The 22,459-nt window shown below is 37.5% G+C and overlaps 1 protein-coding gene across 1 annotated transcript; it reads right to left on the bottom strand.

The window, feature by feature from the left end:
• Nucleotides 1-4,884: 4,884 nt before the first annotated feature.
• Nucleotides 4,885-15,054, bottom strand: RGS13 (regulator of G protein signaling 13; the record flags this gene model as incomplete). The annotated part of the gene is made up of 5 exons (XM_080349071.1): nt 4,885-5,176; nt 7,578-7,744; nt 9,563-9,624; nt 12,116-12,184; nt 15,029-15,054. The coding sequence occupies 5 exons, from the start codon at nt 15,052-15,054 to the stop codon at nt 4,979-4,981; spliced, it is 522 nt and encodes a 173-aa protein (XP_080205197.1). The 3' UTR covers nt 4,885-4,978.
• Nucleotides 15,055-22,459: the final 7,405 nt, after the last annotated feature.

Consider the following 22,459-nt stretch of genomic DNA (forward strand, 5'->3'; position numbering starts at 1 on the left):
AGGCCTGTCTCCTGCCCTCATGCTGTAAAGACTCAGGTTTTTCCCCTTGTCCTCAGATATGTGCACCTGAGGCAGAAATTCAGAGGGAAGCTAGGGTAGCCTGCTGAGGGAGTTGCTATGTCTAAAAGCCCACACTTGCATGAACTTCTCAGGTGGACCTACCTTGTTTTCCATTTTGTAAGGTGCATGTCCTTGCAGTAAGGAGCTGCTCTTAGTCCCTGGATAGTTTAATTGTACTTTGAGTTGAGCAAAATCTGAGGTACAGGACACAAAGATTTCTGTGTAAGTATGGTCTTCATGAGATAAATATTACAGCAGTTTTGGAAGGCAAATAAAGTTGTAGATTAAAAAGCTTTTCAGTAAATGGTTTAAGATCCTAGGGCTGTGTAAAATAAGCTAGCAAATGAGAAACCTTTACCTAATGTAGTTAAAGCAGCCTTGATTCAGCTCTGCAAACACAGGCATCTAGTCCCACTGAGCTATTCTAGGATACTCGGTGGCCTCCCTTCACCTCTGCAGCAGGGAATGGGCAGTGTGTCCACCTCCGTGTGTCATCTACCAGCCCCAGGGGAAACCTTAAATAGCCCACGGGCTCTACATACTGTAAAGTGTTTATACAGTCAAGTCAAGACAGAATATATATGTGCTTAATACTGATCACTTGCAGTATGCTTCAGGATGTCTCATTCCGTGTCACTGTTTCTATAAGCATATGCAGACACATAAAATTAACTGAAAGGACACTGCCTGGAACACATAATATGATGCTATCATGCTTTTAGGAATTTACATTCCAGTTTAAAGAAACAATTGCACAATTTGGCTGCAGTGGCTGATATCTTATTGCTGGTGTGATGTCTTGGAATCTGCACACTATAATGTCTGAAAGAGTACTTGGCTACATGATTTACTTCCCCAATATATGTAAAACGTTCCTCTTGTGTTTTTCTTTCTCTATAGATTGTTGCAGCTGTTTCTTTTTTATTCTTTTTCATAAAAAAAAAAAAGCTGAAATCCTTTCTGAATTCTAATCAGACCATGAATTGGTACTGCTATTTTTAATTTTGTAAAGTTTTTTTTACAAAATTTTGTAGAGCTTGACATTTAATATTTTGAAAACAAAGGATCTCTAAGCTGTACAGTTAGTGCTACTGACAACTTATTAAATTTGTAATTCTACCAAGAGAATTCACCTTGTCCTCTGTGAAGCTTTGTTGGAGGAGACTGTAGACAAGCCTGTGTGATGACGCAGTCTTTGCCCGGAACAGGCCATGGTCTGTAGCCACGTAGTCCAGCTAATTGGCACGTGCAGCAAAATGTTATTTTCAGAAGACTTCTTCCATTACACTCTTTTGTCTTTGTTTAGTGAACGTTAGACCAAACATCAGTTTCTGAAGGGACCTGGGATTGCAACAGTACTGTATGTTTGGCAATACTTGGAAATGCTGCAGTCATTTCCCTTTCCTCTGAGGCTGTAGGTTCCTAAACATCCTCATCTGCCCTGTAATTAGTGGTAAACATCCCTGATCATAATATTTGTTTAAATCAGTTGTCTACAGTACCAAGTTCTGGATATTACTTAATTACTCTGCTTAGAGTGAGACAGCCTACAATGTATTTATTGGGATTTAAATGCAGAAATATCTAGAGTTAATATGGAAGTATGAAATGATCAAGAGAACTTGAGACAAAAAACTAACATCATATTCTCTGAAGGCTTTTGATGGTCCAAGGGAGAGACATTATATCGTCTCATTTACCACCCATCTGTATGGAAAGGATTAGGCTTTGCTCTTCTTGCAGATTTGTTTTGACTGACTCTAATTATAAGCAGATTTTTACTTTGCTTTTTAGACATGATATGCAATTTGTATTTGTTTTTCTATATTATATCACCTCGACACCAAGAGTGGATATAAAACTCATGAAAACAGCAGTATAACCATAGAGTATGAATTTCATCACTTTTATTAAGAAACTAGGCCAACACAGCTCATATTTATGAAGTGAAATTATCTAATTGTAAGCTCTTTTCAAAACAAGCAAACTAAAATAATACCCCAACACAATCTGTCCAGTGTGGTGTGATTTTTTTTTTTTTTGAGCCTCAATAGGTCAACATTTTCCAAGGTTGAATACAGTTAATTGCTATAGTGGTTTTATTAATCTATCTATATCTATTATCCTGTCAAATGTAATGTATTTGAAAAATTGCCATCACTTGTTTTTTTTTTTAATTATTATTCTTATTAAGTAGATGAGGGAAGAATGAGACAGCATTCTGCCAGTTTAGCTATTTTAAAGTTTGGGGTTTTAATCTTGCTTAACAGAAGCTTTGAATGATTAATGTGAGCAAATGCATTTAGTGTTGTCTGCCAATGGGAAGTATACCCGAGTTACTTCAAGTGCTGATAATGAAAATGTTAAAAGCAGTGATTTGTTATTGCTGCTGCCATTAGTTGCTGTTCTACAAAACATGTGACCTGATGATATAAACTGTTATTGTCACACATGTGGTAACACAAAAGAAAAATCAAGCAAGAGAAATATCTCTACCAGTTAACAAAAAATCTATTTTGGGAAAAGGAGCCTCCCTCTTTCTAAATTTAAGAAAAAAACCTCAAACCTTATTTTCAGAAGGAATTATAAAGTTTATAAACCCTCCAGCAACAAGGGTTGCTAGACTCATAACTTATTAGCAAAATAAACACTAAGCATTTCATGCCATTAAAAAGAACTGAGAGTCCCTCTGTGATTTCTCTGAGCATTCTTTGTAGATGATTTTTTCTTCATCTGGATGAAGCGCTTTCTGCAGGCAGAAAGGTTCTCTCTATCTGCACACAACCTGAGCAGCCTCTTTGTGTAACCGCTTCAGAAGATGGCAAGTGAAGCCTGTTTGTATATGGAGAGGTACCATCCTTGGTCATCCCAAGCCTCTTCCACTCAGAGACCAATATCTACCTCTTCTGATTTCCAATCTAAAACAAATGGGAAGGCTTTTCAGTGTAGTTCCTTGTTTATTTGTTTTTCCCCCTACTCAGGCTGGCTTCTGTCACAAATGTGCTACCCTGAAGGAATGGCTTTTGAAATATCTCCTGCAGTTTTTCTTTGAGGCTGTGGCATCTGCAGGATCCATCAAGCCAAGGTCTGATGCACGGTACATACATCAGAAGTTAACAGCAGCAAAAGCTGTACTATCCCTAGCTGGGTTTCCTATTGAGTCCTTGCTTGCTGAAAGTGGTTTTTAAGAGCTGAATATTCAAACATTCATATGATAATCCTTTTACATGGGGTCAGTGTAAAACAAAAGGACTATCTCCTATATTAAAAATCTATTTTCCTACAAAACTGAAGTTACCTTAAAGCTTTTGGTACTAATGTGGTTTATGCTCAGATTTGCTTTGTATTCTGCTTTAGACATGTACTTAAATATTATCTTGAGAATTTAATAAAAATTATGGAGAAAAATAATTTGTGGAGCCTTGGATAATTTATAAGTTACAATATGATCACTTATAACATTCTGTAGGTTACCTGTTGGCTTTAGAGCACATGTACATAGTTACAATTTACCAATGTAACTTCAAAGCAAGCCAGACATATTATGCATATGGTAACTGTTGATAAGCATACTTATCTGTCATCATAGTTATATCACTGCTCAGAGATTCTAAACAATGATTTTTTTTTTTTGTGAGGGTCGAGACTCTACCTTAAAATATATTTACATATCTTATTACATTGGCAAGAGGAACATCTTAGAGGAATAACTATAGTTTCTTCTCACTACAAGGCACATGCAACAAAAGTGAAATCCAATTGTTTGCTGTCTGCACTGACCTGTGTTTTCATGTTTCTAAGGAAAAAGCTTAGACGTTTGCGTTGAAAAAATTAGGAAAATTCTGAGTGAGAACAAAAACTTAAGGGGCAAAAAGTACTACTGTGAGCCTTCCACCAAAAGACTAGGCTTTCCCAACAAAGGTGAGACAATAATTTATTACATCGTCACAATTATTGCCTTTTAAAACTGGGCAGCCAAGTTTACAGCTTAAAGTAAACTGTTAAAAACCATGAACTGGCAACATGACTGAAGTAACTTCAGTCAAATAAATGTATCCAGCTGAATGAATACTTCATTTATCCTGTGAAATCACCCCAGAGGATCAGTGTGATGCTGTCAAGGTTTATGGGGCTGCTGTCAGAATGGTTTGTTCTTTGTATTCCTGAGAATAATGCAGTTTGAGCAGATGCTAGAAAGGTCCCTGATTTCCTATGGCTTTCAGTGTCTGTGCCGAACTCCATTAAAAGAACTGAGAATCCAGTTTTAATGAGATTTGAGAAGTCAAATTGGTTTTTGAATGTAAACCAGAGTACTTTGATACTTGACCAAAGTATTATAGCATATACTGTAGACAAAGTACATTTATAGCATATATTGTACACCATAATTCAGCAAAAAAAATGGAATCTACACCATATGAATACTGCACTTCACAGCTTAAGATGAAGCAAACAGCTGTACTTCACAATTTGTCTTTTACTTTGAAAAAAAATAAAAGTAAAACAAAAAACCCCCAAAATATAGCAATGCAGGTATTTTTTCTTCTGTGTTACATATAGCCAAATAAATATTTAATTCCTAGCAGCAAAACTATTTTATTTCAGATCTCTCAAAACAAGAATACTGAAAGTATGTTATTAGAGTTGTCAAATGTCAATAAAAGACTGGAATCTTAGGCTATAATTTCTGACTGAAATTTTTAATACCTAGTTTTTAGGGTTTTAATGAGGGGAGAGGAAAACAAATGGGACTCCTCCATGGGAAAAGGAAGGTGGAAGGTAGTCCGTCATTAATTCTAACAGCAACAGACCAGTTCAGCAGCTTAGTATTAGTAATTGTCTACTACCTGATTTTTCCTGTCTACTTTAAAACACTGGCATTCCAGAAGAAACCTTTTGAAGTTTTCAGCCTTTCTCTTTAGTTTACCATTGAATTATTTCCATGAGTTTGAAGGCTGTGCTTGAGTTTTTGATAGAAATTTGATTCAAGAAATCGTGGATAAGAATCTCTTTCCATGTGCATGTAAATTATTCTCTGTGCTTCATCAAAACAGGATTGTGTTGCTTCTTGAATATTCCTTGTAATTGCGTTCCTCACAGGACTGTCAATGTTAATCTGAAACAGAAAAAAGAATTATTATACTAAAGTATCACTGAATATATGCCAAGGAAGGGTAAGGAAGATTAAATTTAGGAGACTTGTAATGAATGCGTTTTATTTATATCTTTGTATGTAACCTCTAATATCAGCACCTTACAAAAAACCGTGGATTCTACCAGAGTGGAATTCTCCCTATAATGCCAGAGTATCCTGTCTTATTAGTTGACCAATTTGTTCCTCTTTTGGTGTTTGATTTAGTAAGAGGCATGTTAACGGCTGGAGAGGGAGCTTGTTCCCTTGGGGACCAGAACCCTTCAAGACTAGGGGATGTCTGAATTTCCCAGTCTGCCCCATAACCTTAACAGAAAAGCCAGTTTAATCCCAACTATTGTGATCAGTGGAGGTCAAGACCAGTAGTAAACTCACTGTTGCTGGGCCCATATGTAGAATATGGACCAAGGACTTCAAACCTTAGGCATATTAAGCAATATATATTTTCCTCACTACTTCTAGGAAGGATAAGAACATATATGTGATTCAGGAGAGGATGAAGACCTGAGAACATGGAGTGGTTGCAGTGAAAGGAATAGCTAAAAGGTGCTGACATCCAACCCCCCTTTTGCTAAGAATTGTTCCTAGAGCTGGGATTAGATCCCTGAAGAGGAAGCCTAACTTCTGAGTTCTAATGAGTCCAAGTACCTAGAGGTGCACAGTACCTGTGAAAACACCTTGCTAAAATTATTATGATCTCTGAGATAAAACTGAGCCCATGTATCAACCTTGTTAAGGAAAAGTGTTCTGATTCCTAGAGCTCTTCTGCTGCAATCCAGGATTTGTAGCAGAAAAGCTGAAGGTCTGTGGGCGTCTAAGAGTAGAAAGTTTTAGCAACAGGAAAGTATAGCAGATACAATGCAAACTTTTGATAATCCATTAGCTCATGATGAATTAAATTGCTTTTTTTCAGCTTGACTTTGTCAGTATTGAGAGCAGCACTCTAAAGATGTGAAGTTAGTGCTGATGTCTTTCATATGTTGGGATGTTCTTCCAGAGAGGTCATTTGACTTGCATCTTCTAAATGCTGCTGAAATTTTAATATAAACTGTGTTTAAAGTCCTCATGAGCACCTACCTTTTTAGAGTGATACCTAGTTCTTGTGTTAACCGTGAATATCAAGAAAATGTAAAGGCAGAGTTGTGAAGACTCAGAAACCCGATAGCCAAGAGCAAGATTAACATAAGTATTAATTTAGAAAAAACAAACAAACAAATACAAAAAAAACCAAACAAACAAACAAAAAAAACCAACAAACCAAACCAAAACAAAAAACAACCAAACCACAGAGCATATTTTTAACTGTCCTGATTTAAGCCCTTACTTTTGGTTAATGAATTTGTGGTTGACATTACTGAGTTTGGGGTTTTTTTTTAAATGCAAATGTCTTGCTGAGTTTCCTATTGTTGCACATGCTAAAAATAAAATAAATGAGAAGAAGGCAGAAAAATGTATTGTCTTTCCAATTGGCATTTAAAACCAACAGAGGGAACCTTAAAATTTCTTCAAGGTTTGGATTCGTGGGAGTGGTTTAGTCATTTAAAGCATCAAGTGCTCTCTGCCAACATTTGGGAAGCCAGCTGAGTTGGTTTTGGCTTGCCCTTCAGTGTCAACAGGGAGGGTCCTATTTGAGACTCTATTATAGTTTTATTTTTACACATAAACCAGAAAATAATCTAGCCGGATTTTTTTTTAGTTATGTCATTCTATCAGAGGCAGCAGCAGTAAAAGCCAGTATTAGCTTATTTTTGCAAGGAGAGTAATAAGCAGGGACAGCTAAAGGTCGTAGAGCATGACTGGTTGAGCAGGAATGACTTTTTTTTTTCTTTATGTTGGAAAGAAAATCACCCTCAAACATTTTACATACAAATCTGCTCTGTCTTCCCTAAACTGTGTGCTGCTGGAAGCAGAAAATAATTAATCTATATTGGAACCTTTCTTTTAGCCCATTTTACACTGGGGACAGCACTCGGTAGAGTTTTTACTTCGTTCATTTATATTTACTCTTGCAAAGACCAGAGTAACATATACATGTAGCAATGGCATAATCCAGAATCTATTAAAATCATATCAATGAACTCTAGATCAGATGCTAAAAAGAATGGAATTAATCCAAGAACGTGGTTCTTAATCTAGTTGTGCCTTTTGCTTTGTATCCTTGGCAGGTACAAAGATATACCTATAGACAAGATGTCAAGGCAAGTATTAACATTCTGGATGCAAAAGAGTTTGGGGTGGATGAATAGCAAAGTTTTCACTCCCTTTAAGATGAGATGCTAGCCATTTGTTATTGCTTTTTGTCAGCTACATTACACATCGGGATTGCTAGTAGAGGAAATAGAGAACTCATGTTATTGTGTGTCACCTCATTGGGAGCCTGGGGTTGAATGTAATGTGTAAAAAGTTTCCTTGCCACAGAAATCCTTTTCCTCTGTGATGTGATCATCTTATAAGCTTCACAAGCAAGCCAGAATTCTATGTTTTCATCACTGTGCTCTGTCTTCAAGTAGGTCTTGTAGATCATAGGCCCATCTGTAAATTTCAGAAACCAAATTCACATACCATGACTATATGCATTACCTTTAGAGTCCTTCGAAGACAATAGGGGTGTTTACAAGGCTGTATAATTCTTGATTGTACTCCTATAAATATTTTTACTAGATTATGTCAAAGTGGGGAATTAAACACACTAACCCTGGAGCCCTACATTTCAACATGGCATTTTCCTGCCTGTGCAGAGCTCTCTTTAACCTCGGTGACATTTCACTGCGCAGGGACAGAGTGCTGAGAACTTCGTTCTTCCTAGTGTGTGCAAACTTCATCAAACATATCAAAAGGCTGACAATTACTTTAAAATCCCTGCTCTAGTTTTGTACAGAAGATATGTAAGTATTATCAAATAATCATGATTTGAGTTAAAAAATATATATATATTTTCTTGGTGTAAGAATTTGGGAAAAAACAATGGGGGGGTGGGGGGAATAACGTTTTTCTTGCTGCTGTATTGACTGAAGTTAAACAATTAAAAGAAGAATCTGTTCAGCAAATAAGTGGTTCTGCACCCGAGAATATCTTTGAAACACCTGGCAATAGAGTTTGACAGCAGCAATCAGTGGGATTTTGGCAAAGATTAAATTCCTGACGCTGCCTTTTGTCATGTCGTTAGTCTTGCTTTGTACAGGATTAGGCGATAATGTTGTTAAAATGCCTCTGGCCAGGAGAACCCTTCTGAGGCTTCACTCTATGCTGGCTCTTGAGCAGGAGTAGTCTCTGTACTTTCAGAGCAAAACCTAAGACAGGCGAACACTTTGCCCGCCTTTCATAAAGAGCTGCATATCCGTTTGATTTAGAGCTTCTGGCTTTTCATGTGAGTGCACCTTTGCATTTTCTTATATCATTAAGCATTTAAATCCAAAATTAACAAATCTAAGTACAGGGAGCGAGGTATTTTAAGAAGGGCAGCATCTGAGCACTGCTGGATGCTACAACATTTTATTTAAAGCAAGTTTTCCTGCTGGTGCAGCATTCTGGGCTTCCATGTTTCTAAAGACACTGAGCACTGCCTGTTGCTTGTGTTTTAATTTAGTCTCTTGTAAATGCTGGCTGTTGTTCACTTTATCCCTCTGCTTTCCGTGCAAACTGTAACACACCAGATTGTTTGCTGTTAAAGATTTTAAAGGCAAAATATTTTTCTTTTGACTTGTTACAAATTCTGTCTGTTAGTCGTCTTGCTCTTTGTAGTTTGTCTGTAGTTAGAAAATAATGCTAGTCCTCCGAAATAACTTTTAGAGGTTTCTGATGTAACTCTGCGACTTTTTCATCAATGTTTTAAAAAAAGTAGTTCAGCAGTGATGTTCCAGACTGGCGGCCATATGAGAAATTTGGGAGAGCTCTGAATGAGGCAGGAGAATACTGGAGAGGGAAAGTTCAGGTTTGTTACTGAAGCTACAGCTCTTCCCATACATGAGATGAGGGTCTAAGTTCCATGGATTTAACTTTACAGATGTACCATCAGCTGTGGTGTCTTTGCCATACACAGGATTTCCCAAGAATCTTCTTTCACTTCCTTCTAATATATATTGCTGTTAAGTGAGGATATAGCAGATAAACCAGCCCTTATCATGTGTCTTTATAAGAATTACATGTGCTTGCAGAAATGGCAAGTTTGAGAAAACATTTACAGCATGCTATGTTTCTTTTCAGTGTGATGCATGCTAAGTGTGCCACACAAAGGTGTTTTCATTAGCTGGTTATAACACAGCATATATTTTTACTGCATGACTTATTGATTTTGCATCATGGGAACTTTTGTCAGTAATTCATCTGGGATATAAACATACAATTACTTACATTTACTTGTTATCAGCTTATCAAAAGACTGGGACCATTGCAGCACTTCCTCCGAAGACAATCTTAGGAAAAAGGAGATTATTGTAGGTTTAGCTGTGGTTCAAAGTGTAACAAAAAAAAATAAATGAAATTACTTTATTGAAAATCTGTTCCCTAATTTAAATAAGATCTATATGAAACTTACATTTTAAAGAATTTTTCTGTGTGTCCAAGATCTTGTGTTTACTATGCTGAAGCAAATACTCCTCATGCTGTAACAAATACAGTTCCATCTCAAGGTGATCCCATGTAATTCCTTTGGTAATGACATTCACTTATGTAAACTGGGCTTAGGAGAAGCACAAGGAAAGTACTAGCTTTCTAGATAGCAACTTCTTTGGGACAGGAATCATTGTATCGTTTCAAATACTGATGTTTGTATTTAGTAGCAAAGTCTTTAAAGGCTTGAGATCTCGTAATACTTAAAGGGCTTTAACATCTGAGTTGACTTGTCACCTGAGAGCTGAATATAAGCTCGGAATATAAAGTAAATAATGAAAGGTTAATACAGTCTTAGCTTCCATCTCTCTCCAGTTGTTTACAGTGCAGTATGACACATTATTGCTAATCTAGACAGTTCTTGGAGGTGACTAAAATCAGATTTCTTTCTTTCTTTCATGTTTGCTGCTCTTAAGCAGTAATTTCATAAGTCTGTCGGAGTCTCTTGCCTGATTCTGGGAACCAGCATGGAAGTCGTGAGGTGAGAGACTAAACAATTTAAGGAAAAACAAATGTTTGAGGGCAAATAGCTCCATTTAAGTGCATGTAGCTCCACTTACACCGACTGGTTTTTAAGCATTGCAGTTATAGGACATCAATGCTGGTAACTTGGAAAAAATGCTTATGCTTATATTAGTAGAAGAAAGCACATGTGATGTATTCCAGTGGGTGCTTTCTGTTATGCATCAGCCAAACTTGGGTGGAGAACCCTTCTTATTGAGTATTATGTTTTCATAAGAGCTGTAATTTTGACAACAGTTACTTAGTATCACAGAACTTTATTTTAAATTAAAAGCAAAATTGACTCTGGTATGAGTGCTGCATGGTGCTTCATAGATTTCTGCTACACAACAATCGTTATATCACCCATTTATTTTTAACTTTATATAATTGTCATGCTGTGATAGATGTACATGCTGTGATTTACTGATTATATTGTCAGGCTTTCATGATCAGTCAGACCTGATCAGAGAAATATATAATAATAGTTATTACTATTATCAAATCGTGGTGTCAGTAACTTGCTAGTAGCTCTTGTCAGTAAAAGAGAATTTTTTTTCTCTTTGTTGTGAGCTACCGGCCTCCTCTCTGTATAAACTCAAGAAGCATGTATTGTGGGGAGTGAGAATCTCTAGTACTTTGAATGCTTTTTTTGTTGCTGAAGAGCTGCTTCTGAGTCAAATTCACTGTTATTAATGCAGATAATTTTCCCTTCAGCAACAGCACTTGTATATAGAACAGGTGACAATCTTGTCTGTCTCTCTGAGCATCGTCAGTAGGGACATCTTATTTCCATTTCTAATTATTTTGTGTTTAGTATTAATTTGTGAAGCAGAAAGAAGACTGCCTGATGGGACAGATGACACAGAGGAAAATCTTTTTACTTGTATTTTAAAATCAGGAACATATGAAAGGCAGTAAGGGAAATGTGAACACGGGTTACTGGGATCTGTATTAATGCCACTTTCACAGCTGCTGCGCTGACACTAAACATCTTGCTGCACTGATTTGCAATGTGATTGAATTTGCTGAATAACATATATTACACTGAAAAAAAACCCTGAATATTGTCCAAAAATAACTAAGACTTTATAGCTGGGACTCCAAATTTGAATTGGAAAAATGCTGTTGTAGTGTCTTATGGAGCTGTCATTCGCTTATTGTACCCTCTCCAGTGTAAGGGCTGCCCTGGCCACTGATGTTGGGGAGAGGAGTCCTCATCCAGGAGGCATTTTTCAAAATGCTGTCTGGATTTCTGCCACTTGACTTCTGAAAGTGCCACTCGGGTGAGGTCATCAGACACACCTCAGCGTTGCTGTGGAAGACACACTTCAATCAGTAAATCAATCCCGTGTATGATCTGATAGCAGCTGGCAGGTGGGTTGGATGGCCTTTCACCACCCCAGCGTGATGTGCTGACCCAAGTTGCAGCCATGGTTGGCCTCTGCTGAGGCTGGTGGCAGCTGAGGACTTGCAGGAGGCACTTGGTCTCTTATTCACCACATGTGTATTATTCAACATTTGCTGACAGTCTGAATTCTTTTAAAGGACTGACCCAAAATATTTGTATTACAAATTCTTCACAGGCCCGAATCTGGACTTAATCCAGAGGTTAGTTTAAGCCCATGCCTATTTAATATAAAGGAATTGGCTGTATGAAGGTGGTCAGCTGGGGCAGTTATGAAAATGTTGCACTCTTTTCCATGATCTTCCCATTGCAAATTTTGAGATTTTTGTCCCTCCTAACTTACAGGTGCATGTACTCCTGAACATAAGAATCTTATAGTTACTTACTTAGAACTGATCCCTTTTTCTTCTGCTCTGAATATCTTGCAAAGCCAGCAAGTATTTGGACTCATTCTCCTAAATATGGAAAATATGTGAGTTTTAAACCTGCTGTGCTTAGTTCTGGTTATCTTAATTTCCACTTATATTATAGGAATCCTACCAGTTCTAACAGTATTCATATTTTATGCATCTAATCTCTGAGCCATGACCAAAGCATTAGATGAAAAAATATGTTTGTAACATGCAAGAACTTAAAACAAATTAATATTAAAAAAAAAAAACCACCACCAACAAAAAAAACCAGTGCAATGGATATCCCTTAGGGAAAAATAGAAGTGTTAATAATTCTCTCTCTTTGCTTCTCTAATTGTGGAAAGAGATTACAAATGTGACCTTGACCCAAGGCAGAAGAAAACCAGGAATCTTTTCCCTGAAAGCTCAGGGTGACCTGGATCAGGGATCAGAGTTCAATGTAAACAGGACAGTGCTGAGTAATTTGTTAAGTGCCTGAGATTAACATTGAGATTTGTCCAGCAAATATCTCAAAGTCAAGAAATATTGGTATTAAACTTACTGTTGTGTAGAGATGATATCCAAAAGAAAAGGTGTAACTCTTTGTTAGGAATGAGGCAGTCTGTCTGAAAACAAACAAAAAACAACACCAAAAAAGCACGCACGTGCACACACACACCCTCCCCCCCCCCCCCAAAAAAAAAAAACAAAAAACAAACCCAAAAAAAACCCACAAACAAAAACCAAATCAACCAACCAACCAACCAAAAAACACTTGTGACCTCAAGTATGTCTATTTCTTCTCCTTTGGCTTTCGTAGAATCATAGAATTCTAGGGATTGGAAGGGACCTCGAAAGATCTGTATACACCTGCCTGAAATTGAAACACTAGTCATACATTATTTATTTAAACTCACTTTTTTTTCAGGTTTGGGTTTGATTGGCACATGCTCCTCATACAACCAATTTTTTCTTGAAATGCATAATAAAATAGAGCAAAGCTGTCTCTGTGCAGTCTTCTGAACCTGTGAGGTTATTGCATTTACCTTTAGTCTTATTTTCCTTCTTTCCTTACATCTATATCCAATTCTACATTATATGAGAGTCTTACCCAGTAGATTTCCTACAGGATAATAAAACTTAATTTCCATTGCCTGGCTCCTACTTTTGTGGAATTCTCTGAACTACATGCTCTGCTTGGTTTCTGTATGATTTCCTCTACATGTGCCTATTCATTTCACCAGTATTTACTCACTTCACCCTCTGCCTAAAAGCAATCTTTTAAAACTATGCCATATTCTGTATTTAAGCTGAGGTTATACATTTAAATTCTGGCATATGGTTGTTGCTTATCACATTATTTTAGACAATTTTACCCAATGCCCTCTATTTTGGGTGTTTTCATACTGCAATTCTTCTATTTACTGGAATATAAACAAAACACGGGCTTTGCGGCTTTTTTGAAACCTGAATAAGCTTATGTTGGTTGCCCACTATACAGAAATGCTTAAGAAATATTAGATGAAGCAATATTAGGTAATCTAGTTCAGCTACTTCCATCAGAATTCAAAGTGTTAATCAGTAATTTTTTTCTTCAGGTGACTGCTGCATGAAGTCTCATTTGTCTAAGGAAATGTTGTTGTTCCAAGGAACCATTTTAATTTGAGTTAAAGGCTTTAAGCAATTATTGTTCCCCAGGGCTTGTTGAGTACACACATTTGCCAAGCATACATCTAGGCTTTGTGGTTCTCTCTTCTTTTTGTATCAGAAATATTTCTTAAAAGACTGAGGAACAGAGCATGCTGATTTTATCTTTTTCAGTGCTTTTTTGGAATGTCGTTTTTCCACTGAAGCGTAATCTATGCTTCATGAGTTTAATGTTGCTTGTTTCTGCTGGCCATAGCCCTAAATTAGACAGGAATAGTACACAAAGCTACAACATGTCAGTTTTGAACTGGCTGATCTTCGTAAGCGCAGCCTGGGACTTATCTATGTTAGTGTCCTATCTTCTGCTGTAAACGGCAGCCCATCTACATCTTAACTACTTACTACAGCTTTGCAGTGTTCAGCTAACTCGATTTGGATCGTGGGAGCTGTTTGCACCTGTTCCATATAAATAACAGGTAGTATAATTTTTATTTGCTCATTATAAGGTTTTATTGCAACAAGGCCACAAGTTCTTTAACATGCAGGACCTGCGTTCCCTTGCAGGTCTTGTAATCAAAAAGAAAGTCACATGGTTACAACACTTTCAGAGAAGGAATTGCCTGTCATTATTATGTTAATGTCTGTAAAATATATAAGCAGTACTGATCTGGAAATGACTGTTTAACTACTATCATATTTTATATTGCAAAAATATCAGGAAAACTGCTTCGGTAGATCAAAGAACAAGCTCTATTTTTTGAAGTGCAACATAATTTTTGGCTTTCCAGCTCCCTTATGCTGTGCCAGTTCAATCTGTAGACTACCTTATGTCACAGTTTTTAGTACACAGCGTAGGATTCAGGAGAGCCTTTGAGAGAAACTGCTGTATAAAAGTTCTAGTGAATTGCCTCCTGCAGCTTCACTCAGCTTAGTTTGTTCTAAGAGTATTATGCAAAATATTTATATATAAATAAGAATAAAGTTGTTTATACATCAGAAACATTTCTAAAATGAAAGCCTTTGCTATTCTGAGGTAACTTTAAATGCCAAGAGAAAAATGTTTCCCTGCCTTTGCTATAATTTTCTGATAATATTTCAAAGTAAAAAACTTCTTACTTACAGAAACTCTTCTTGGATTTTCTCCCTTGGTTAAAAAGTTTCATTTAGTAGTTGTATTTGTAGGGATAATTTTCCAAATTCCTTGACCTGGTTGGTTGTTTGTTTTTCATTATTTTCTTGTAGTGTAGAAGCACTTACTACCCTTTGGTGGTGTCTGTGCTGCTCATGTTAGCGCCCAACTGCTTTCTGTACATGCCATAGGCAAACAGTGGCTGTGGTTTCTATCAGAAAAAGTTCAGTTGGACTGATGCACCACTGATAGAGGCTGTTTACTCTGAAATTATCTTGCTTCTCTACTGATCAGCTGTAAAATGAAATGAAGCTCTGTTTTACTTCATTGAAATATTGCATGTATTGTCCAGGTTTTGTGACCAATATTTTCCATCCCTTCATCAGAATTCTTTATATGAAATCTAAAGTCTATGTTGAACTTGCAAGATGAAAGGCAAACGTACCCTTGTACTAAAACCAAGTTTCATCCTCTTAGAGGCAGCATTATGAAGCAAGTACTTTGGGCTGCCTTGGGAGAGAGCCTTTATTTTCTGCTCTGACACATTAGTGTAAGGCTTTTATGTACTATACACCACCAGGGCGATGTTAGAGCAGAACTTTCTTTAAATGTCTATGAGGTCCTCTGCCATTTTCCTCATAGCTATTGTCCATGTGAAGGCCTCACTTTAAATTGAAACTCAAGCTGTGCATGTTTCACTTAATCTTCTTTAGCTAAATGTGTCAAAGCGGCCATGCAGTGCCATAGCGCCGGAGTAGCTCTCTTCATACCAGTGGTAGCCTGGTTTGTGGTGATACTGGGGCTGTGGAGATAGCACTAGCTCAGCTAGTTGTTGTAAATTAGTCACAGAGAGGGGAAAAAAAAAAATCTTTCTAGAGGGCTTTCTGTTCTTTCTGGGTGTAGTTGTGATCTCTTTGGATTTGCTGGTGTCTACAAGGCACAGGCTGGCAGTGTCAGGAGGCAAAGGTTGGTCTTTCCTCTGCTCCACCTTACAGCCCAGCTGTGAACAGTCTGCAATGTTTCTTTCTGTCTCATCTCTCCGTTTTGACTAATCCTTCTTTTTCTCTCACAATACCTCCTAGGCAAAGCATGAACCATGTAGTGTTTGAACTTCAGTTGAAGTTTGAGCCCACAACATTTTTAGTACACTCATTTATTTTATTGCAGCTCACCCTACTGGTACACGGGCTGAGTGTAGAGGGGTGGACCAGCCATAATGCTTCTGCTGGGGAGGAGCCGTGTGTGGTGTGCACGCCCAGGGCAGAACCTGGTGTCTGAGCAGGGCAGCAGGAACTGCCTGCAAGGAACTTCCCACGGGCCCTGACCTGTGCCTGTGGAAAGGGAGGATTCAAAAAGGAAAAAAAGCACCGTATGAATAAATGTCACTCTGGAAGAGCTGCATAATAAAAATCCCAGTTAAGTGAATAGTCTCCACTAGTTATTTGAACCAGTATTTAACTATTTAATTTACATATATTTTGTAAAAATCTTGTGTGTATACACATGTGCATATGCAAGTTCACTTGCAAAAGCTTAAATACATCTTATTATTGCAACAAATTTCATTGGAATTAAAGGATAATTGATCTAAAATTTTAGTATTAAAATGAATGATAGCAAACTATTTAGGACTTTTTGTTTTTCTGTCAAGCGATATTCAGTATCAGGATGCTGTAGATGAAAATATATCTTTGTAAATTTAAATTGTGCAGTTACTCATTATCAGTAATCAGTGATTTTTGTGTTCAAATATTTTTCTTTTACATATTACAGGCATTAAAAATACTGTAATATTGTAAAATTGAAACAAACTTTTGTTTTGTTTTTCCCATAAGCTTGTTTTTACTATTAAGCTGAAGAAAACACTTCTTCAAACTTCCTCTTGACTTGTACAGTCAGAAGATATTTAGGTGCAGGGTTTGTTGTGTATTTCATGTCTGCAGTTTTGTTGTCATCTTGACCATGCTCTAAAGCACCATTTGAAATTCAATGAGTATCTGCAGGCACCTGGGATTGCCTGAGGTCCTTTAGCACTGTGTGGTTGACTTGCTGGCAAGTCAGTGCAGTGGCACTGTAAAACCAGAGAATCTGGCTGGCTAGGAAGCCCTCAAAGACTGAGGGACTCCAGAGGGCTATGGATTTGTTCCTCCCTGTCACCACCATGCCTCCCAGCCAGGACCATAACTACTTACTCCTAACAGGACTGCCACCATTCAAGCTTGTTTCTATTTCATTAATCCTGTTGCAAATACAATTTTACAACTTGTTTCTTTGAGTCAGCGACTTTCCACTACTGTTCTTTCATAACTTGATACCCAGAACATTGCCTTTCTGCTTCCCTTTCCAGAATATTTTAAGTACAAAGGAGTGGAAGGTTTAGTCATTAACCAAGTATGCTGCTTTACTGAAAAATTATGTAATTGAACCTAAATCGTAATTGAACCTAAATCATACTGTTCCTCTTATTGTATAGATACTCCACTAGGTGTCACCTGGTATCATCCTGGAGAAGGTTTAACTTCTGTGTGTGTCGGTTCAACCTATGGTCTCCTGAGGGTGGATGTGGGTGCAGGCTCTGGGGAAACCTTCAGCAGTTTCTATCTCATTAATGGTCCTATCTAGCCTGAAAGAACCTCCTTGCCCAGATAGGTGAGATGTCGATACAAGCAGATAACCAAGGCATATGTTGAACAGGCTGGTTAACATGGCTTCTGACATGTCCTTGTTCCTTTGAATTCCTTATTGTTACCTCATGCATGGTGCGGAAAAACTTAGTGTCATGAGAGCATGTGCTATGTAGGAATCTTTAATTGCTTGGTTCCTTCAATGGTTGACCTGGACATGCTTTTCAGAAATAAAACTATGAGGAAAATTGAAAAGACAAATTATCAAAATTGAGAAAATGGCTATGCTATATCAGAGTTGCTGGATTTGTCAGTTGTCTGCCCTTTTCTTTTTATAAGGATTAATTATCAATTGTCAGCTAGTTCGAATAATATATGTTGGTCATTCTGATTGCAAACATTTTTTCATGTAAGTAAGAATCATGAACCCAGATGAATTTTTGCTCATAGTCCTGTGTTTCCTTTTCTTTTTTCTTGTTCTCACTTACATATTAGTGTCTTTGTTAATTCTCATGCCTTCTTTTTATTTTTTTCTCTTGTCCTTCTATTAATTCCTTCCTATTTGTGTTTCTATTTTAATGCTCTTCTGCTCAATAAACATCCCACCCACCTACATCTGTTCACACTAGTGAACAGAGAAGTACTGTTTCTCTCATTCTCTGTGTTGTACCCATTCTTTCCATCTACCAATGTACTCCCTTGCTTGCACATGGCTACCCTTTCTTCTGCAGTTCACCCCTGTGCTGGCGTTCATGAATGCAGGAATCCTGCTTGCTGGGGCTTGCCTGCTACTCACATTCCTGATGCAGTGTCTCACAAGGACATGTTAAACAGGAACACTGAGGATGTGCCTAGAGGTCTAGGATCAAGCACAGGAAAAGCAGTAAAATATAAAGAGGCCTTTGTTAACCTTGAGGAGAGCACAAAGTGGATACTCTGTTCTAGGTGCTACTCATTCTTGTTGCTGTTTGAGTGGATGTAGTATAGAAATAACAGATCAATGTTCTTTGTTTTCACTTAGTACAGCCATTGAACCAGGGGACAGTCCTGTTTCTCTAGTTGCATCTTACTTGGTGGCTTTGATCAGATTCTGTTGGGAACTTTCTTGTTATATAATTGAAAATAGCCTCAAGAAAAGTTAGGTTTGGTGTGCAGCAAAGATTTCACAGAACAACAATGTTCACAAGTTCAGCTCCTTACTGTTGGTCACAACAACCAAGAAACTGCAGTTATATAGATATGAAGTGGTTTTTGGCTTTGGGTAGTAATAGCCATGGCCTGCTAATAGTCACTGACTTCAAGAATTTGAATAGTTTTTGTATTTCAACAATAACGTTGGACAAATCTTGCATTGTGATCAGTCTCTGCAAACTCTATTAACAATAACCTGCTGAGAGAAAACAGACTGAAGCCTAGATACTACTTCTGAAAACCTTACCTCAGTTGTACACTATGACCTTTCTGTTCCCTTTTTTTCCCCTAAAAGCCGTGATGTCATTCTGTGAGCCTGACATTCTGCAACTATCAAAGTAGATAAGGAGATCATGTGACTGGAAGCTTGGACTGGTTTTTCCATGAACTTTCAATCCTCCCACTGAACCTGGCTTCAGAGAGGTTGGCACTGTGGTTTGAGTACACAACACCATGTACCCTTGGCTCTCTGACAGACTGCATACGCACTTGCATGAAAGTGCAGCGGTAAACACAGCTACTTACACATCTTGTGAGGGTACTCATTTTGAAGATGCCAGTTGCCCATCTTGCAGTTGTTTATCTCGTGGAAAATTATTGATTACAACTTGGTGCAAGTGGGTCAGAATATTTGACTATGTCAGTCCAGGGCATTTGTTTCAGCACATGAACAGTTCCTGGCTCGACTCTGGGCTTCGTTTGGACATCCTCAGTGGGTTCACTGTTTCCTCGGACTGGCATGAACAAGTACATTGGCTTACTCAAACTCATGTCTGGTCAAATTCTGTTCAATAGCAAGTCTCTGTCTCTAAAGTTGGCTTCTTCAACTTCATGGTTGACAAACCATTTGCTACTGTAAATATAGTAGAGACTTTTTCCATAAGTGGTATGAAATACACAGGTTACTAAGTTATTTCTGTTATTCAAACTGTGTTTATTTTGCTTTATTTTGAAAGTTTGTCCTCTAATAGCAGGAGCTCTCTGATGACAGGAACTAGAAGGAAAAAAAATATATTTTAAAAAAAAAAAAAAAGGAAAAAAAAAAAAAACACCCCACACCTTGTGACTTGAGTGATGTCAAGTTTGGAGGCAGCTGTATTGTCACTTTAGTACTTTGGCTGTATAACAGACTTTGAAGCATTGCTAGTCTGCTCTGTTTCTCTCTGCACATAAGTAGAGTGATGTGTAAGGCTTACATTTCTGTATTTCATTTTTTACTCAACCTATTTTTAGTTGTATTAGTGAAAGGCACCACATGAAAGCTCGTCACCAAACTAGTTAAGTGCTTTAAGGCTCTGTTGTGCTTAGACCATTGGAAGAACTTGAAGGGAACTGCTCAGTAGAATTAGAATTTAAATGTTAATCTTCTTTGGGGTCTTTCAATAGAATACTTTATGTGACTGTTTTGGGAAATGAGGGGGTTCGAGTTTATTTCCAAGATAAGCACATCAGTTCTTGGTTGATGTAAATCTCTTTTTTTGTTACTAAAATATTTAAGGCTCTATTTATCCAAACAAAGCTGGGAATAACCTTCACTCCTTTCTGACTTTGTTTCTGAGCATACAAGACAAATTCAAATCATCTAATGAACATTAAGCAAGAACTTGTTTTGCAATATCTGCCCATGTTTAATGACTAAAGACTTAATTTCAGAAAGCTTCATTGATAGACATCATGCTCTCTGATACAATCAGCCCATGTCTCTGAATGGAAGATGAGAACATCTAATTTTCCTCCTGTTGTCATCTATTTTTGCTTTTCAAACTCATTTCACAACCATGGAGGAGGTGACATCCAGAACACATGGTACTTCAGAGTGTGGGCAGGGATGGGTGTCATTTTGGGGTCTAAGGTGATGAATTTGTATTCATCACCATTTCAGCTTTAATTGCCTTCTGCTTTACTGTGCATAATGATAGAATGTCTCCACTGACAGACTTTCATGAATGGCCTTTTCAATATATGGGAGAGAATGATAATATGTTATACCATACATTTAGTTTTATTTGGCAGAATGTTAAAAATATGTATTTCAGGGAATATAATTAGAGAAGGTTTTCTAAATTGGAGGGTTTAGTTAGACCTTTACATTCGCATTCAGGGTCTGTTGGACTCCTGAGTCCTTGCATGAAGAAAACTTATCTTTGCAGCAGGTATAAGTTAATTAATTTCAAAAGTGTACCCAAAGATCGTTGTTTGGGGTTTTTTTTATTCTAAAACACTGGCAAACAATGAAAATGTTTCCTTCAGGGGTAGGGCAGAGCACTTAAAGTCTGAGTCACTACTGTTAAATCTTAAAGCTTCTCTTTGTACTGCATCCTGTTTTCCTATACAGATCTGTAGCTGATGGCCAAGCTGATTCAACCGGTTTTCTTAGAGACTGTGAATGGAACAGCAAATTTCCGTTCTCTTATGGTATATTTTTTCCAAAAAGGGAAAGCTAAATGTAGGTTTGGTTTTTTGTTTATTTGTTTGTTTGGGTTTTTTTAAGCTGTTTGACCTATTAAATATTTTAATAAGTGTTGGATGACAGCCAGACCCTGATTGTTCTGGAAACTTTTAGCACTTAATTGATAATTAACTCCATCTACCATATGTTGAAAAACGACAGTTTCCCCCAATTGCCCACTAAGTTATTTACAAGAGAGTAAATAGAGCTTGCATTCACAAGTTTCTCCTTTGAGTATGGGAAGTTTCCAGGGCTTTATGCTTTCTGTATGTGATGTGTAATGTGTCCCATTTTGGAAGAATCTGCCATGCTGGGCAGGGCACAACCCACAGCTGTGAAACCCGTCTACAGCTATTTGTGTGCATGGGTAGGGGAGGAGGAAATCACAACTTGATGTGGTATGTGCACCTTGTAAATGAACCAAAGGGCACAAAAAGCACTGAGTCCTTAATCCCTTTGATCTTTCTGGAGTTTTTCTGAGTGTGAAGATTCTCCATTTAGGCAATATTTAAAAAAAAAAAAAAAAAAATCACTGCAAAATAAACATTTTGTGTACTGCATTTTGAAAAACAGAGGTTTTGAAGAAATAATAAAAAATACATCTCTCTGGACTGTTTTACAACATGTAAATATTTTTAAGTGTCTTAAAAGACTGTGGGTTTTTTGTGTGTGTGTACCATTGAACAGTTACTTATAGCTTATTCCTTTTATAAAGTGGATTAGTATGGATGGCACTATAAATTGCCATAAAACACTTCCAGATCTCTTGAACCTTGTTTAAACAACCAGCTTTGTATAGCCCTGCTATAGCAACAGATATATAATGCTAGGCTTACGACAGCATCGCAGAGACAGCTCTGAATTTCTGCTACGCTGTTTATTGCTTGATGAAACATGGTTATGTTGCCAGGGTCACCAGAGTGGGCTGGAATATCTCTGGAATTAACAACCTGGGTGACTGACCTTTGTAGTTGTTTTCGGGTTCCTATTGCAAACAAGGTGAAAAACTTAGACATGTACCACGGTTGAGTTGTGAGGAGTGGAACAGTTTCTTTCAGGGGAAAAAAAAAAAAACTTTACTATTCTCACACTGTACTAAATCCCGAACCAGGGAGAGAAGCTTGTGGAAAAGAATGAAAAGTTCCTCTGTCTTCTCCACTCAAATATTCTGGTCTGTACTCGCTCCGCACAGCACCAGTGCTTGGTTGGTGTGCTCCTGGAGAGCTGTGTTAGTCCCTTCTCTGGGTAGGTTTAGCTTATTTTTAGAGGTTCTAATCACACGTCACAGTGTCACTTTC

This window comes from Nesoenas mayeri, assembly GCF_963082525.1.
Source record: "Nesoenas mayeri genome assembly, chromosome: 8".
Lineage (NCBI taxonomy): Eukaryota > Metazoa > Chordata > Aves > Columbiformes > Columbidae > Nesoenas > Nesoenas mayeri.